The following is a 19,977-nucleotide window of genomic DNA, read 5'->3' as shown; positions in this document are numbered from 1 at the left end:
GTGAAGGAGCAAAAATGGCCTTTGCAGTGATATGTACTTCTTGTCAGATGTGGGAGTTTATAGAGAGTTTAAGGTTACTGCGTATTATATCTGCCATAAATGCTGTTGGATGCGAATCTTATCAGATCGAGTGGATCGGTTGGAGAGACAGATAGAAACGATGAGGAATTTGCAACAGCAATGGTATGTGATGGATGGCAGTTATAGGAAGGGGGGAAGTCTCAGATACAGTCACATAGATGGGTTAACTCCAGGAAGGGTAAGAGAGGTAGGCAGCTAGTGCAGGAGTCTTTTGTGGATATACCCATTTCAAACAGGTATGCTGTTTTGGAAAATATAGGGGGTGATGGATTCTCAGGGGAATGTAGCACAAATAGCCAAGTTTCTGGTATTGAGACTGACTCTAATGCAACGAGGGGTACATCGGCTTCCAAGAGATCAATTGTGTTAGGGGATTCTGTAGTCAGAGGTACAGACAGATGTTTCTGTGGTAAGCAGAGAAAAAGCAGAATGGTGTGTTGTTTCCCTGGTGCCAGGATCAAGGATGTCTCAGAGAGGGCGCAGAATGTTCTCACGGGGGAGAAGGGCCAGCAGGAGGTCATTGTCCACATTGGAACCAACGACATTGGAAGGCAAAGATTGAGACTCTAAAGGGAGATTACAGAGAGTTAGGCAGAAATTTAAAAAGGAGGTCCTCAAGGGTAGTAATATCTGGATTGCTCCCAGTGCTACGAGCTAGTGAGGGCAGGAATAGGAGGATAGAGCAGATGAATGCATGGCTGAGGAGCTGGTGTATGGGGGAAGGATTCACATTTTTGGATCATTGGAATCTCTTTTGGGGTAGAAGTGAGCTGTACAAGAAGGATGGATTGCACATAAATTGGAAGGGGACTAATATATTGGCAGGGAAATTTGCTAGAACTACTTGGGAGGATTTAAACTAGTAAGGTGGTGAGGTGGGACCCAGGGAGATACTGAGGAAAGAGATCGATCTGAGACGGGTACAGCTGAGAACAGAAGTGAGTCAAACAGTCAGGGCAGGCAGGGACAAGGGACGACTAATAAATTAAACTGCATTTATTTCAATACAAGGGGCCGAACAGGGAAGGCAGATGAACTCAGGGTATGGTTAGGAACATGGGACTGGGATATCATAGCAATTACAGAAACATGGCCCAGGGATGGGCAGGACTGGCAGCTTAATGTTCCAGGATACAAATGCTACAGAAAGGATAGAAAGGGAGGCAAGAGAGAGGAGGAGTGGCATTTTTGATAAGAATTGCATTACAGCTGTGCTGAGAGAGGATATTCCAGGAAATACATCCAGGGAGGTTGTTTGGGTGGAACTGAGAAATAAGAAAGGGATGATCACCTTATTGGGATTGTATTATAGACCCCCCAAAGTCAGAGGGAAATTGAGAAACAAACTTGTAAGGAGATCTCAGCTATCTGTAAGAATAATAGGGTGATTATGGTAGGGGATTTTAACTTTCCGAACATAGACTGGGTCTGCCATAGTGTTAAAGGTTTGGATGGAGAGGAATTTCTTAAGTGTGTACAAGACAATTTTCTGATTCAGTATGTGGATGTACCTACTATAGAAGGTGCAAAACTTGACCTACTCTTGGGAAATAAGGCAGGGCAGGTGACTGAGGTGTCAGTGGGGGAGCACTTTGGGGCCAGCGACCATAATTCTATTAGATTTAAAATAGTGATGGAAAAGGGTAGATCAGATCTAAAAGTTGAAGTTCTAAATTGGAGAAAGGTCAATTTTGATGGTATTAGACAAGAACTTTCAAAAGCTGATTGGGTGCAGATGTTCACAGGTAAAGGGACGGCTGGAAAATGGGAAGCCTTCAGAAATGAGATAAAAAGAATCAAGAGAAAGTGTATTCCTGTCAGGGTGAAAGGGAAGGCTGGTAGGTATAGGGAATGCTGGATGACTAAAGAAATTGAGGGTTTGGTTCAGAAAAAGAAGGAAGCATGTGTCAGGTATAGACAGGATAGATCAAGTGAATCCTTAGAAGAGTATAAAGGAAGTAGGAGTACACTTAAGAGGGAAATCAGGAGGGCAAAACGGGGACATGAGATAGCTTTGGCAAATACAATTAAGGAGAATCCAAAGGGCTTTTACAAATATATTAAGGACAAAAGGGTAACTAGGGAGAGAATAGGGCCCCTCAAAGATAAGCAAGGCGGCCTTTTTGTGGAGCCACAGAAAATGGGGGAGATACTAAATGAATATTTTGCATCAGTATTTACTGTGGAAAAGGATATGGAAGATATAGACTGTAGGGAAATAGATGGTGACACCTTGCAAAATGTCCATATTACAGAGGAGGAAGTGCTGGATGTCTTGAAACACATAAAAGTGGATAAATCCCCAGGACCTGATCAGGTGTACCCGAGAATTCTGTGGGAAGCAAGAGAAGTGATTGCTGGGCCTTTTGCTGAGAGATTTGTATCATTGATAGTCACAGGTGAGGTGCTGGAAGACTGGAGGTTGGCAAACGTGGTGCCACTCTTTAAGAAGAGTAGTAAGGACAAGCCAGGGAACTATAGACCTGTGAGCCTGACATCGGTGGTGGGCAAGTTGTTGGAGGAAATCCTGAGGGACAGGATGTCCATGTATTTGAAAAGGCAAGGACTGATTAGGGATAGTCAACATGGTTTTGTGCGTGGGAAATCATGTCTCACAAACCTGATTGAGTTTTTTGAAGAAGTAACAAAAAGGATTGATGAGGGCAGAGCAGTAGATGGGCGGCATGGTGGCACAGTGGTTAGCACTATTGCCTCACCGCGCCAGAGACCCGGGTTCAATTTCCACCTCAGGCAACTGTCTGTGTGGAGTTTACACATTCTCCCCGTGGGTTTCCTCCGGGTACTCCGGTTTCCTCCCACAGTCCAAAGATGTGCAGGTTAAGTGAATTCGCCATGCTAAATTGCCCATAGTGTTAGGTGAAGGGGTAAATGTAGGGGAATGGGTCTGTGTGGGTTGCTCTTCGGAGGGTTGGTGTGGACTTGTTGGGCCGAAGGACCTGTCTCCACACTGTAAGTAATCTAATCTAATCTATATGGATTTCAGTAAGGTTTCCCATGAGAGATGGTTAGCAAGATTAGGTCTCATGGAATAAAGAGAGAACTAGCCATTTGGATACAGAACTGGCTCAAAGGTAGAAGCCAGAGAGTGGTGGTGGAGGGTTCTTTTTCAGAAAAGAGGCCGTGACCAGTGGAATGCCACAAGGATCGGTGCTGGGTCCTCTTTTTGTCATTTACATAAATTATTTGGATGCGAGCATAAGAGGTGCAGTTAGTAAGTTTGCAGATGACATCAAAATTGGAGGTTTAGCGAACAGCGAAGAAGGTTACCTCAGATTACAATGGAATCTTGATCAGATGGGCGAATGGGCCGAGAAGTGGCAGATGGAATTTAATTCAGATAAATGCGAGGTGCTGCATTTTGGGAAAACAAATATTTGCAGGACTTATACACTTAATGGTAAGGTACTAGAGAGTTTTGCTGAACAAAGAGACCTTGGAGTGCAGGTTCACAGCTCCTTGAAAGTGGAGTCGCAGGTAGATAGGATAGTGAAGAGGACATTTGGTAGTATGCTTTCATTTATTGGTCAGAGTATTGAGTACAGGAGTTGGGAGGTCATGTTGCAACTGTACAGGACATTGATTAGGCCACTGTTGGAATATTGCATGCAATTCTGGTCTCCTTCCTATTGGAAAGATGTTGTGAAACTTGAAAGGGTTCAGAATGAAAAAACAAAATAAGAATAACAATCGAAGTACAGGTATGACATTTTGTTGACAGACTGGGGATAGTTCATTTATGATCACAGGTCAGAATCCTGAAGTACTGTGACCATCCTTAATTTGTAATTCAAAAATATGTTTTTTAAAAGAGTACTGATATAGTCAAAAGTGGCTGTGGACATAAATTAAGTGGCTGAGATATTAATGGAATATAACACCTAAAGTGTCAAAGAAACTTCAGACAGACTGGACTGGGATTTCTTGTGACTCAAAAGAGTAACAAGGGGTTAATGACTCCCAGGTCAACAGCAGGCTACCCACTATGGATTACATAGAATCATATTGATGGACAGCATGGAAACAGGCCCTTCGGTCCAACCCGTCCATGCCAACCAGATATTCCAACCCAATCTAGTTCCACCTGCCAGCACCCGGCCCATATCCCTCCAAACCCTTCCTATTCATATACCCATCCAAATGCCTCTTAAACGTTGCAATTGTACCAGCCTCCACCACATCCTCTGGTAGCTCATTCCAAACACGTACCACCCTCTGTATGAAAACGTTGCCCATCAGGTCTCTTTTGTATCTTTCCACTCTCACCCTAAACCTATGCCCTCTAGTTCTGGACTCCCCGTCCCCATGGAAAAGATTTTGTCTATTTATCCTATCAATGCCCCTCATAATTTTGTAAACCTCTATAAGGTCACCCCTCAGCCTCCGACGCTCCAGGGAAAACAGCCCCAGCCTGTTCAGCCTCTCCCTGTAGCTCAGATCCTCCAACCGTGGCAACATCCTTGTAAATCTTTTCTGAACCCTTTCAAGTTTCACATCTTTCTGATAGGGAGGAGACCAGAAGTGCATGCAATATTCCAACAGTGGCCTAACCAATGTCTGTACAGCCGCAACATGACTTCCCAACTCCAGTACTCAATACTCTCACCAATAAAGGAAAGCATACCAAACACCTTCTTCACTATCCTATCTACCTGCGACTCCACTTTCAAGAAGCTATGAACCTGCACTCCAATGTCTCTTTGTTCAGCGACACTCCCCTAGGACCTTAAGTGTATAAGTCCTGCTAAGAGTTGCTTTACCAAAATGCAGCACCTCGCATATATCTGAGTTAAACTCCATCTGCCACTTCTCAGCCCATTGGCCCATCTGATCAAGATCCCGTTGTAATCTGAGGTAACCTTCTTCGCTGTCCACTACACCTCCAATTTTGGTGTCATTTGAAAAATTAGTAACAATACCTCTTACGCTCACATCCAAATCATTAATATAATTAATGAAAAGTAGTGGACCCAGCACCAATCCTTGTGGCATTCCACTGGTCACAGGCTCCAGTATGAAAAACAACTCTCCACCACCACCCTCTGTCTTCTACCTTTGAGCCAGTTCTCTATCCAAATGGCTAGTTCTCCCTGTATTCCATGAGATCTAACCTTGCTAATCAGTTTCCCATGGGGAACCTTGTTGAACGCCTCGTCCATACCATACTTCAGAAACATTTTATGTTTCTCCCTTGGATAATACACAAAGACAGGGGTTTAGAAGCCAGTTTCAACTCTAAAGGAGTGTACTAGTGGGACTGAACCAGTCTGGTTTCAAGCATTCGTGTGCTGTGAAGAAGTATGCCCTTTTTATACTTAAGTTGCAGGTAAAGCTTCTCTGACTCAGCGTGCTAAAACCAGTTAAATAGGAAAGATAACAAAAGGCCCACCTCTCACCCTGAATGCTGGAAGACAATCATGGTCAAAAGGAAACAAAATTGGAAAATCTCAACAAGGTTACAAAACTGAAGATAGTGGAACTGACTGTTCAATGATTAACATCAATACTCTTGGTAAATTCCACTGCAGCAGCACAATGTTCAATGATCTGCCTTTTGTGAACATTTCAGAGAATGATCTGTATAACCTCTTTAAAACTTAATCTTTTTGTATTCACCTCTTCTTTCTAAATCTATGTGTGTGTGTGTGTGTGTGTTGTGTTCCCAATCTTCTCAGATTTATTAATTAATAAAATTGCTCTTTTTGTTAATTCAAGAAATTAGTTAATTCTAGCTAAATTGCCTCCTCTTTAAAATGTAAGTTCATTTGGTGTAGGAGAAAGACCTTCACAAGGTTACGTATCATTTTCAAATTAACCTTGTTGCAACCAACTTACAGCTTGAGTGAATAAAGAAGGGGTGTCAATTCATCTGACCTCACTTTGCTGGAGTCTAGTCATGACAATGAATAGCAAATGAAGACTTCTTTGCCAAGAAAGGAGTGAGAGTCAATTATAAATGACTTATTTATTTGTAAAATCCTATTTTCTTAAAATAGAATGATATATCATTCAGGACGAAATGTTCAAATCCGCTTTTGTCACTCAGAAATATAGTCAGTTCTGCTATAATATAGTAGTTCCAATCTCATGTAATAACGTGTTACAAGAAAATTGTGCACTAGCAGCACTATTTAACGAATGGGGCCGCAATCGTGTTATAACCAATACACGCTTTAAAAGTTTGTGTTTTAGAAACAGTGTCCCCAATTCGTAAATTGCATTACAGCGAATGCGTGTTTTAAGAAACACACATTATAGCAGTACGAACTGTATACAAATTAAATGTATAAGTAAATTTTCAGAAATATAAGCATGCTATAGATGTTCTCATTTAGTTGGGGATGTTATCATTTAATGTAGAGTTGAGACCTGAAACTGGGAATGAACTCCCCTGTCTCCTATGTATCCTATAACTGGGGCAGCACGGTGGCTCGGTGGTTCGCACTGCTACCTCACAGCGCCAGGGACCCGGATTCAATTCTTGCCTCGGGTAACTATCTGTGTAGAGTTTGTATATTCTCCCCGTGTCTGCGTGGGTTTCTTCTGGGTACTCCAGTTTCCTCCCACAGTCCAAAGATGTGCAGGTCAGGTGAATTGGCCATGCTAAATTGCCCATAGTGTTAAGTGCATTAGTTAGGGGTAAATACAGGGTGGGGGAATGGGTGTGCGTGGGTTGCTCTTCGGAGGGTCTCGTTGGACCAAAGGGCCTGTTTCCATACTGTAGGGAATCTAATCTAATCAAACTGCATCATATACTTGTCTCTTTTTGAGTTTCTTCATTTGAGAAACATTGAGCATAAGGACATTTGGATAATTTTTTCTTGAAATGTAACAATATTATTTGCATTCCTAACTTTAAAAATTAATTTAGTTCTTATCTTCTCAGGTCATTTATTTCACCTTTCTTTTCAACTTTATTACACATGGGGAGTGGGGGTGGAACTCATGTGTGTCACAATACAAGCAGACTTACATCAAATGACTGGGTCAGGCAGCATTTTGAATGATTCATGCAAAGTTCTTCTTTGATAACACTGAAGAACCCCACACATATGGTAGTAAACCATGTGCTGCTTGCACTAATAAATTGACATCAGTCTGCATAGACATGAAGAGAAATTACTTCATTCAAAGAGTTATGAATCTGTAGATTTCACTATCCCAGAATGTGGTAGATGCTACACTGAGTAAACTTAAGGGGAGTTAGATTTTTATCTAATAAGGGGTTGAGATTATGGAGAGCAGGTAGGAGTAGAGTTGAGATTGAGATGAGATCAGGCATGGCAGTACCAAATAGTTGATCAGGCTCAAGGGACAGAATTGTCTACTCTGGTTTTATGTTTTACCCGTTCACCTCCCCAACACCACAAAACTAAAACATATGGGGCACTCTCTCCTGTGTTGGGTTTACAGAACTGGGAATTTTTCTGACTCTCTGTTCCCAAGCCAAGTGTGAAAAGGCAGACCAGTTTTTATCAATTCCATGTAAATGCAGCAGGGATTATTATTTTCAAACTTAACAGATACAACTGGATTAAAAAAAAGCAAAAGCTGATTTACTTCTGCTTTACCTGGTGAAAATTTTATATCGGATATATTTTCCTTCCTGTGGTGAAAAGACACTATATCTTCCAGGGTATCCGCATTGACTACATGGAAACTCCCATCATTTAAACCAACGGCTAAGACTTTTCCATCTGGTGAGAAATCACAACATCTGCCACCTAGAAGGAATAAGAACAGACACAATTGAATATTTTCAAACCAACAAATAAAATAAAAACATTTATTTTGGAGCTGTTTTTGTCTTATTTCCATTTTGTTACACAAAATTATTCTATCCTTTCACATTGAGAGATTGGTTTAATAAGTGATCTTACTGATTCTGTGCTGCCTCCTTACACTGCTTGTTCAATCTTGTCGCACCTTATCACCATAATGAAAGTACAGTGTAACAATTATAATGAGGTCAGCCAGGTGGACCTCACAGAATATGAATTCTCTGATTGGGGCTGTTAATCTGGTCCAATCTGGCAACCCTAACTGACATATATAAACATGTGTGTCAGAGGTTCAAGCTGAGAGCTGGCTCTGAGGAAGCTGGATCAGTGTCAAGGACTTTCCACATGTCAATAAAGGGTGACTTGGTGATGGGATACTGACTTCTGTGGAGTTATTTCACTGACAAATGAAAAAAGCACACTCCTAAAGAAATCTGCTCACAACAGTCATCTTTGAGTTGGGGTAAGTATTTCTGGCATCATGCTGTTAATTGGGAAGCTTGACTCGTTTGATCCTGTTGTCAAAGACTGGGCCAAGCATGTGGAAAGAAATCATTATGTTTTCTGGGCAAATGATATTGGGTATATGAAAAGCAATTCTCCTGACAGCTTGTGGATCTGCAGCTTTTTCATTTATTAGGAGCCTAACCTTCCCTGAGGCATCAGATACCGAAACTTTGCAAGAGTTGATGGATTTAGTTAAGGAATATTACAATGTCAAGTTTCCTCTAATTCAAGACACTATTGGTTTTAGTCAGTAATTTGAGAACCATGGGGATCAATCAGTTGGGGATTTTTGACTAGGTCGAGACGACTGGCAGAGGCTTTTGAATTTGGTTTAACCTTTAGTGAGATGCTGAGAGACTGTTTGGTGTTTGGGATTAATGATAGAAATATACAAAGGCATTTACTAGCTGAAGCACAACTGGACTTCAAACAGGTACTACAACTGTCTTTTTCATTGGAGAATACGGCAATTGGAGCATATGAGTTGCAGGAGATGGAAGTGATCACCCTTACTGAGCTTGGGGACACCACTTGAGTGAAGATTGCACAGTCTCACTCAGGACATATCCACAGGACATAACAAAAGAAAGCCAAGCCTCAGCCAAATGGTTACAATTTTGAGGGGGTGGTAGACCATTGTAGTTGCTGCTGTTATGTGGACTTAAGGCAGCAAAAGAGTTCCACTACACTTAAATTGAGTAGGAAAATTGGGTACAGAACTGGCTCTAAGGTAGAAGACAGAGGGGGGGGGGGAATGGTGGTAGAGGGTTACTTTTCAGACTGGAGGCCTGTGAACAATGGTGTGCCATAAGGATCGGTGCTATGTCCACTGCTTTTCATCACTAATATAAATGATTTGGATGTCAACATAGGAGGTACGTTTTGTAAGTTTACAGATGACACCAAAATAGGAGGTGTAGTGGACAGCAAGGAAAGCTACCTCAGAGTACAATGGGATCTTGATCAGATGGGCCAGTGGGCCAAGGAATGGCAGATGGAGTTTAGTTTAAATAAATATGAGGTGCTGCGTTTTGGAAAGGCAAATCAAGGTAGGATTTTATACACTTAATGGTAAAGTCCTGGTGAGTGATGCTGAACAAAGAGACCTTGGAGTGCAGGTTCATACCTCCTTGAAAGTGGAGTCGCAGGTAGATAGGATAGTGAAAAAGGTCTTTGGTATGCTTTTCTTTATTGGTCAGAGCACTGAGTATAGGAGTTGGGAGGTCATATTGCGGCTGTACAGGATGTTGGTTCGGCCACTTTTGGAATATTGCGTGCAATTCTGGTCTCCTTCCTATCAGAAGGATGTTGTGAAACTTTAACGGGTTCAGAAAAGATTTACAAGGATGTTACCAGGTTTGGAGGATTTGAGCTCTATGGGGAGGCTGAATAGGCTGGGGCTATTATCCCTGGGAGTGTCGGAAGCTGAGGGGTGACTTTACAGAGGTTTATAAAATCATGAGGGGCATGGATAGGGTAAGTAGACAAGGTCTTTTGCCTGGGGTGGGGGAGTCCAAAACTAGAGGGCATAGGTTTAAGCTGAGAGAGGAAAGATTTAAAAGGGACCTAAGGAGCAACTTTTTCACGCAGAGGGTGATGCATGTATGGAAGGAACTGCCAGAGGAAGTGATGGAGGCTGATACACTTAAAACAGTGAAAAGGCATCTGGATGGGTATATGAATACGAAGTGTTAGGAGGGATATGGGGCAAATGCTGTCAAATGGGACATTTATTTAGGATAAGTTGACATAGACGGGTTGGACCGAAGGATCTGTTTCTGTGCTGAACATCTCTATGATACAAGCCCAACATAACTGATGGGCTTGTATCCAAGAGAGTGCATACCCTGGAAAGTCCACCTACATCTGGTTGGAATAGTTTAATTGCTTAGCAACATCCAAATCAGATAAAATAAATAAATGAATGCTGAAATGGTCACCCAGTTCCAATGGAGGTCGATACCAGTGCGGCTGTTTCAGTGTTTGCAGAACCAGTTTTACCAAAGTTCCCTCTGGACTCCAACTCTTAAGGTTAAGTAGGACTTTGGCTACCTTGAGAACCTATACCGGAGAAACTTTACAGATTAAGGGTACAATTTCTGTTCTGGTCTGTCATGAGAAGCAGCTGGTTCAGTTACCACTGATTGTCATAAAAGGCTTGGGACCTAGCTTGATGGGGTGAAATTGGTTGAGAAAGATTAGATCCAAAGCCTCGCATAGAGGATTTATATGCAAAACTAGCAAGAGAACTGTCCGTCACATGAACCATTTTTGCAAATACAGTTGGATGAGTGTGCTACAATTAATACCTGATGAAGGGCTTTTGCCCGAAACATCAATTTTCCTGCTCCTCAGATGGTGCCTGACCTGCTGTGCTTTTGCAGCACCACGCTCACGACTCCAATCTCAAGCATTTGCAGTCCTCACTTTTGCCTACAATTAATACCCATAAGAGTTTGCACCAATATACAAGACTGCCATGTGGGGTATCGTCAGCCTGTGCAACCTTTCAGCAGACAATGGAGAATATTGTAAGAAGTCACTATTTAACTAGATGACGTGTTAATAGCAAAGAAGACCAATAAGTAGCTCTAAAGAGAATCCGAATATAGTCCTTAGATGTTTCATCTGGGCGCATGTATGCCTTTGAAGGGAAAAATGTGTGTTGCAGGCACCTCGAGTGATCTATTTTTGCTGGAGAGTTGACAAGACCGGTTTACACCTGTTGGAAGATAAAGTGAGGACAATCAAAGATGTCCCAGCTCCCAAGTCTGTATTAGACCTTAGGTCTTTTCTTGGGCTGGTGAATTTGATTAGATTTCCTACAGTATGGAAACAGGCCCTTTGGCCCAACAAGTCCACATCGACTCTCCGAACAATAACCCACCCAGGCCCATTCCCCATTTAACCTTGACTAACGCACCTGACACGATGGCCAATTCACCTGACCTGCACATAGAGTCATAGAGATGTATAGCATGGAAACAGACCCTTCGGTCCAACCTGTCCACGCCGACCAGATATCCCAACCCTATCTAGTTCTACCTGCCAGCATCCGGCCCATATCCCTTCAAACCCTTCCTATTCATATACCCATCCAAATGCCTCTTAAATGTTGCAATTGTACCAGCCTCCACCGCATCCTCTGGCAGCTCATTCCATACACGTACCACCCTCTGCGTGAAAACTTTGCCCCTGAGGTCTCGTTTATATCTTTCTCCTCTCAACCTAGACCTATGCCCTCTAGTTCTGGAACTCCCCCACCCCAGGGAAAAGACTTTGTCTATTTATTCTATCCATGCCCTTCTTAATTTTGTAAACCTCTATAAAGTCACCCCTCAGCCTCCGATGCTCCAGGGAAAACAGCCCAAGCCTGTTCAGCCTCTCCCTATAGCTCAGATCCTCCAACCCTGGCAACATCCTTGTAAATCTTTTCTGAACACTTTCAAGTTTCACAACATCTTTCTGATAGGAAGGAGACCAGAATTGCATGCAATATTCCAAAAGTGGCCTAACCAATGTCCTGTACAGCCACAACATGCGGAGCACCCAGAGGAAACCCACGCAAACACAGGAAGAATGTGCAAACTCCACACAGACAGTTGCCCGAGGCAGGAATCGAACCCAGGTGCCTGGCACTGTGAGGCAGCAGTGTCAACCACTGAGTCACTGTGCCAAAACGTTCATACATAACGTGGCCTCCACCCTGGCACTTTTACATCAACTCTTGAAGAAAGGGTCAGCCTTGGAAATGGTGTGCAGCCAAGCCATAGTCTTCAGGGAATTGAAGAAACAGCTTTCATGCTTTAAAGTATTGGCACACTAAGGTTTCAAGTGAAATTTGGTACTGACATGCGATCCCTCCCTGTATGGCATCGAAGTTGTATGAGCTCATGGGTGGCCCAATGGAGAGGAATGTCCAAAAGCATATGCACTCAGAACTTTGGCAATATGCCTAGATAGAGAAGGAAAATTTGGAGTCATATTTGGAGTCAGGAAATTCCACCAATACCTTTATGGGTGCAAATTTAGAATAACATCTCAAAGCTGAAAATGTGTTGCTGGAAAAACGCAGCAGGTCAGGCAGCATCCAAGGAGCAGGAGAATTGACGTTTCGGGTATGAGCCCTTCTTCAGGAAATTCCTGAAGAAGGGCTCATGCCCGAAATGTCGATTCTCCTGCTCCTTGGATGCTGCCTGACCTGCTGCGCTTTTTTAGCAACACATTTTCAGCTCTGATCTCCAGCATCTGCAGTCCTCACTTTCTCCTAACAGATCTCAAACCCCTGCTAGTTCTATTTAAACAGGACAAGGCAGTGCCACCCACAGTTTCAAGCCAAATTCAGCAGTGGGCTCTAATACTAAGTGCAAATAATTACAAGTTGGAACATGGCCCAGGAGGCCAAGTATCAAATGCGAATGCACTGAGCCACATCCTGCTGACAGATTCGCCACCAGTGGTACAGCCACTGGAACCATCTGTAATGGTTTTAAATTTTCTGGACACACTTGCAGTCACAGCTCAAAATATCAGGCTTTGACGCAGAAAGATCTGGTCGTGGCAAAACTGAAATGACTGGTGGTAATGGGGGAAAACAAAGGTCCGTCACCACCAGAAATGAAACCTTTCTGGATCTGAGAGCTGGGTCTGTGGACACTGGATCAGTATCAAGGACTTTCCATATGTAAATAATGGGTGACTTGGTGACGATTTACAGGCGTCCCTGTGGAGTTATTTCATTCAGATTATTTTCATGTACACCTAAAAGAACAAGAGGGTAAGAGATAAGTGTTTTAAAGAGCAAATGTGACACAACAAGAAGCCTATCTTTATAGATTTACAAAGTGTTTTATAGGAAAAGTGGTCAGAGTTAGGGTTTCGGGCTCATAATAGCATCTATTAAGAAATTGATAGATATTACAACAGTAAGATTAATATTTTAGAAGCCTAAGATTAAGTTATTTGGACAAATGTATGGACTGTAGAAGAGGAGGCACAAGTCTCCTAAATGTAGCACCTAGTTCTTCTTAATTTATTCCAGGCTTTCTACCTCTATTGCTCTAAATGGTAACCTTACCCATACAATGAATATGTAGAATTCTCAGTATCATTCTAAAGTAACCTTTCAGTTGTTTGAACTTGTATCTCTTGTTCTGGACTTGTTACTTAGTTTAATTAGTATTTTGAATTCATCTTATCTATTCCATTTGCTATACTTCTATCTCCTCGATGACTCCTTCCAAATTAAAATGCCCAAGTTTCTCCCATTTTTCCAGATAGCTCAGCCTGCCAACACTAAGGACCAGATGCATGGCTCTTTTCTGCATAAGCTTCATCACTTGCATAGCTCCATTCTGTCTTAGTTATTGTTGATCACAGTTTAATCACAACTTCCACTGGCTTACATTCCATTGTTTTGATTGTCTGTTAACAATCTACTGCTCCTATTGATGTCTGTGATGTATTGGTTAGATATGGCAAATAGTAAGTTAAAAAAGATTTCACTTTGGACCAGTGATATTAGGTGGAATTGTACCAGGTCCTCAATAATATAGAATATGTTGAGAAGTCTGGGAGAATCATGTGAGATGCCCAGCAATATTAGGAGCAACAAGTAGCATTTTCCAATTGAGTTCTAGACATTGAGATGAGATTCTAGCTAATCAGTTACAAGAGACCTATTTACAGAAATTATTGCTAATTATTGCAGAAGGTACCACTGAATCTTGCCTTATTGATACATAGGTAACTATTATGCCACTAATGGATAGAAACTAGATGCTGAGAAGTCCAGACATAAAAGTCAAACTCCAAATCAGCACTTTGTAATCCCGATCACCACTTTGGACACTGGCACCAATGCCTCAGGGCACGCTCCATAGGCAGCAGCTGAGTGCACATCACATACAATAGAATATAGAACAGAATATCCTTTACTGTCACATGTACTCAGGAGAACAGTGAAAAGTTTTTTTTTTAACAATAGCTGCCTTTAATGGCGCCATCTTAGGTGCAAGTAGCTGGGTAGAAATCTTGGATACAAAAGAGGATTAAAAGGAAAACTAGTAGCATTACTTAGTGTTTAAAAACTAAGTTAGAAATAAGATAGTTATAACAAAGTTAAAAGATTTACATCACAGTCCAGTAAAAAATTTCAGATAGCAGGAGATTAGCACATGGTCTGACTGCTGGCAGCAGGCACAAGTCCAACAACTATCCTGCTCTGCTCCAGCCTCCAATCCGCTCCTCACCAGCACTCAGCTGCAACAAGGTAAGTTGTGCTGTACCAGGACTCGCTTCCCTTGTCTGCACCAGGACTCTGGTTCCCCTTTTGCCACTGTAGTACATTCACGAGCATCCAATGTGTGCCAATCTCTCTGCATCATCATGGAATATCTTCAATCCACTTAAGTGGATTGAAGATTACATGCTTCACTGTAATGCTGCACTTTGGAGCGCAATGACACTGCTCCCTAAAATGCTGCTGCAAGGACACTTTTTCACACAGGCATAAATAAATACTTAGGTGCTAAATAAATACTTAGCATGTGTCTTTACTTTGGAGGCAAATACTGTCCAGTGGAGGAAACCAATCACGAGGAGGGTCTAAAATTGGCAAGGGGTGGTATTGGATAAGCTATCAGTACTTGAAGTTGATGAGGCACTGGGATATTGCAGGAAGTGAGTGTGGAAATTGCAAAGGGACAGGCAATAATCTTTCATTCACCCTTAGGATTAAGGGTGATGCAGAAGGACTGAAGAACTGCAAACATTATGCTTCTGTTCAAATTACAGAGATTTCCTGGTGGGAAATATCTGGAAACAATTCTATGGGATAAAATTAATAGTTGTATTGAAAAATGTGAGTTATTTCAGATGTCAGGACAGATTTGTTAAAGCAAAACCTTGTCTAACTAATTTGCAGGAGTTTCTTTGAAGATGTAACAGCGTAAGTTGATGAAGGCAAGGTTGCTGATGTGGTGTACATGGATTTCCAAATAACTTGCAATATAATGAGACACATCAGGCCTGCGAGGATATTATAGGTCATAAAAAAAAGGGACAGTGGCAAAGTAGATATATATTATCTGAGTGATAAGAAACAGAGAGTAATGGTAAATGTGTATTTTTTGAGTTGGAAGAATGTTTGTAGCAGAGTTCCCAGGAGTTGGAATTGGAACCCTTACTTTTACTGATAATATATAAATTATCAAAATTGTGACGATGCTATGGGTTTTGAACTGGATTTTTTTATGAAGAGAGTTTTAAGGCAGAGGTATCAAGCAATCTACCAAAACCACTAAGTCAACAGTTTGTGAGGTCATGGGATTTTTCTTTTAAAAGTTGGAACAATAGAAGCAGCCTGAAGGAGTGTGGGCACACTCCCACAGAACCATGCTCTTTAGTTTAGCCATCAGCAGTTGACTTTCAGAATTGTCTTTTGATGTTCTTTCCTCCTGCATTGGAGAACTACATGTGAGACAAGCTGTTGTTTTTTGAATTTGCCTTTTGCCAAAGGGTGTGTTTATGGAATTTTGCAATATCGAACGGTTAGTTTGTCACAGTCACTGTATCTATTGTTTTGTTAAGTTTTCAAATAGAGTTAGGTTATTCAAATTCCTTCTTTCTTTTGCTGTATTTTAAAGAAAAGGATGAATAAACTGTATTTTGCTTTAAATCCAGTAGTTTAACTAACTGATTTGCATCTGGAATGCAACACCTTACATTCACCTTTAAATCCGGAAAAGGTAGAGTCTAGACTATCTTTTGAATAGTTTGAGTGAAGTTAGTCTGGTCCATTACAATATCTTGATGTGTGATGGACAATTTCATGCTGTGGACAACGCAAAACTTAAAAGAATTGCAAAGTGTGTGGAGGATAATATAGAACTTCAAAAGGACAATGAAAGTGGAGTGAGCAGATAGGTCGCAGATAAAGTTCAATGCAGAATAATGTGTGGGATACATTTTGGTACAAAGAAAATAAAGAGACAGTATAAAATAAAACTTACTATTCTAAAGGGTGTGCAGGAGTGAAGTGATTTGGGTGATGTAAAGATCATGTCATTTTATTTTTATGTACTTTTGATTGTGGACTGAAACGGAAAAAGGACTATTTTATTGCAAAGGACAGAAGAAGGAATGCTGAACTTTTAGAAAGCAACTTACAGAGACTCATTGTAAGTGGTGCTTGCTTTGTTGTTTTGTTCAAGGAGTGGTGGAGGTTGTTTGCAGATGGACTGGCACCAGGGAATATGTACAAAGTAATATTTGTCTGGCAACAGGTTGCTGATTGAATTGTGGAATTGTGACCAACTGTAGGTGACTAAGGCCTTCAGCCTGACAACAACTGACTCCTATGCAGCTGAACAGTTTGTCGGGGTACATGATACTTGCAGCAGCCTTTGGCCTGTTGCAAAGGCAGATGGTGTGTTTTCTTCTGCAATAAAATATCCAAAGCCTGAAGAAAGCTGGTTTATTTTCTCTAACCAGATCCTGTACGCTCTAGCCTTTAATCAGTAACTAAGAGACTTTGCAGTTAATGTATGCTGCCACACATGAAGAAGTAATAAGAATCTGGTTAAAAGAGAATGAAAAACAGAAAATTCTGACAAGCAAAACAATCACTTCAGTTGGACTAGAGACACTGAATTCCTTCCCCAATTTTTTTCCCTCCATCTGTAAGCGTCCGCATACATGGTTGGAAGGGAATTAGAGATTTAACTAATGGAATTATATGCCAATAGTTCATAATTGTTTGCCTGTGGTTAGAATCTACTTAGTTATAATAACTAGTAGTCCTTGTTAATCTGTCTTCTGTTCGCCTGGGTCCATCTGACAGGTAAATTGCATACTTTGAGAAACTTTTAAACCTTTATGATAACTTCAGGGGTAGTGGAGTTTGAGTACGAACACACTACCCCAGTGAGGCATGACAAGTCATGAAAGGTGGCAGGATGTGTGGAGAGAACTGTTAAACAAAATTGTTTTCCAGACTTTACTAACAGAGGACAAGAGCAAGGAAATTATGCCAAACCTATGTAGGACACTGGTATGACATCAGCTGGAGTACTGTGTACAGTTCTTTTGTAAGGAATTGAACACACTAAAGACAGGTTTTCAACGATGAGAAACTTCAGTTATGAAAATACATTGGAGAACCTGGGATAGCTTTCCCTGGACTGGAGAAGCTGAGGGGAGGTATGCTGGAAGTTTTCCAGATCATAAGGAGTCTAGATAGAATGGATAGGGAGAAACTGTTCTGACTTGTAATAGGATCAGAAACCAGAGGTTTTGAAATGTTTTACAAAAGAAGTACGTGGAAAGTGAAAAAAAATTATCACAGTGATCTGTTCAAGTTTGGAATGCACTGCTTGGAAGTGTGGGGAAGGCAGGTTCAACTGAGGCATTGAAAAGGGCATTGGATGATTATTTAAATAGTAACAATGTGTGCAAGGTTGTGAGGAAAATGTTGGCACTAAGTCAAAATGTTTGGAGAGCTGGTGCAGACACGATGGGCCAAATGACCTCTTCTGTACTATAACAATTCCATGATTCTGTGATTCAGGTGATTGAGTCAAAACATTTATACTAGTATACAGCTCTCGAGAGAGGCTTGATTACTCTTGATTATTCCTCCCATTACAGATATAACAAAGAATTTTTTAAAAATACCCTCACACAGAGCTGATGTTTTCAGAAATGAATCATTTATCTACATTTACCTCTGCACTTAATGATATCCTTTAGCCCTTTCTTCCATTTCAGATGCAGAACATCCACATAGACCTCAGGTGGGAGTGGAGGAGGGGGAAGGCAGCATGAAAATTAGGAGGCACTGTAGAATAGGAAGTGTCACACCACTTTACATAGGGACATAGCCTGTTGTTATCACATAGGCAGCTGAAACAGAAAGTCCTAACCAAAACCAAAGTTCCAGCAGTGTGTTGGTAGATTGTTGACAGTCAGAGTTCATCAGGATGACCTAGTACTGCCAAATGAAGTTTCCTTAGTTAAGGTTTGGTAGCCTTCAAACTGTAGAAACATCTCACTGCTTCATTTGAATACATCACTGTGCATAGAAAAACTAGACACCATTTATTAGTCATGTGGTTTATACTGGACACTCAAATTTTCCTCAGTACTGATATTAGGCTAACTGATCTGTAATTCTATTTTTCTCTCCCTCCTTTTTTAAAAATATTGGGTTATATCTGCCACCCTCCAATCAATAGGCTGTGTCACCATAGCCTTACCAGACCATAACGGCTACTCTTTTATTAGAGAGAGGTGACTAGTGGTGATTTAACCTGAGGGCCACCAGACCAATTCCCAATCAATAGGACTCTGCTTCAGAGTCTATAGAAGTTTGGAAAACAGCCATCAATGCATCAGATATTTCCAGGGCGACTTCCTTTAGTACTTTAGGATGCAAATTATCAGGCCCTGAGATTTGTCAACCTTTAACTCCATTCATTTCCCCAGCATTATTTTCTTACTAATGCTTTAAATTAATCCCTCTCACTAGACCCTTGGTTGCCTCACATTTCTGGGAAATTATTTGTCCTTTTTTCTGAAGACAGAAGCAAAAAATGTTTTCAATTGCTTTGCTATTTCTTCATTCATCATTGTAATTTTGTTCCATTTATTTGTCTTCACTAATCTTTTTGCTTCACATATTTATAAAGCTGTTATAGTCAGTTTTGATGCTCACTGCAAGTTTACTGCATTTCCCTCTCTTGATCCTTTCTTCCTCTTTTGCTGAATTTTAAACTGCTTCCTGTCCTCAGACTTGCCACGTTTTCTGGCAATTCTACATCTCTTCTTTGGATCCAATATTATCCATAATTTCTCTTGTAAGTCATGGTTGAGCCACTTGATTGTTCTAATTTTGCTCCGATTAGGAATTCATTGTTATATTTTGTGCATATGCTTGTTAAATATTAGCCATTGCCTATTTAATGCCAACCCTTTTAGTATGGCTCACCAATCCATCATTGCCAATTCAAGCCTTTGTTTAGATTCACGACTCTCATTTTCCATTCTTTACTCTCCATCTTTACTAAAGTACGTTCATGTTATGACTGCCCTTACCCAACAAACCCCACATAACAAGGTGGTTAATTAATCCTTTTTGTTTTCATTTACCTGTACTCAGGGTAGCCTGCTCTCCCAATGTATTAGTCTAAAAAAAAGACCATCATATATACATTCTGCAAATCCTTTCCACAGTATTATAGTTGGTTTGGTTCTGTCCAATCCATATGTAGATTAAAGCCACCCATGATTATAGTTGTACCCTAAATGCATGCATTTCTAATCTCCGATTTAATGCCTTTACTTACATTGCCGCTACTGTTTGGCAGTCTATAGATAATCTCCACCAATGTTTCCTGCTCTGCTTTTCTTAACTCCACCCAAACAGATTCCACATACTGATTTTCTGAAGCAATTTCTTTCTTCACTATTTCATTATTTGTCTCAATTACCACCAATGCTTTCCCACCTCCTTTCCCTGTTTGTCTGTCCTTCCTAAATACTGAATGCCCATGGATATTCTACTTGCTTTCTTATTCATCATGCAGTCCTA

At 41.1% G+C, this 19,977-nt stretch overlaps 1 protein-coding gene across 2 annotated transcripts in view; it reads right to left on the bottom strand.

Moving 5' to 3' along the window:
- The window catches only part of eml6 (EMAP like 6), a 524,201-nt gene that overhangs the window by 213,486 nt on the left and 290,738 nt on the right, over nt 1-19,977 (bottom strand). For both annotated transcript variants that reach the window (XM_087991388.1, XM_043695965.2), the window contains exon 22: nt 7,671-7,823. In XM_087991388.1, coding sequence (XP_087847514.1) covers nt 7,671-7,823 — 153 coding nt within the window. The remainder of the gene's footprint in view (nt 1-7,670; nt 7,824-19,977) is intronic.

Source organism: Chiloscyllium plagiosum, unplaced genomic scaffold, assembly GCF_037043375.1.
Source record: "Chiloscyllium plagiosum isolate Xiang-an unplaced genomic scaffold, Cpla_swu_hap1 HiC_scaffold_10, whole genome shotgun sequence".
In the NCBI taxonomy this organism is placed as follows: domain Eukaryota; kingdom Metazoa; phylum Chordata; class Chondrichthyes; order Orectolobiformes; family Hemiscylliidae; genus Chiloscyllium; species Chiloscyllium plagiosum.
The sequence above is the reverse complement of the archived record's forward strand: the minus strand, read 5'-3'. Positions and strand labels throughout refer to the sequence as shown.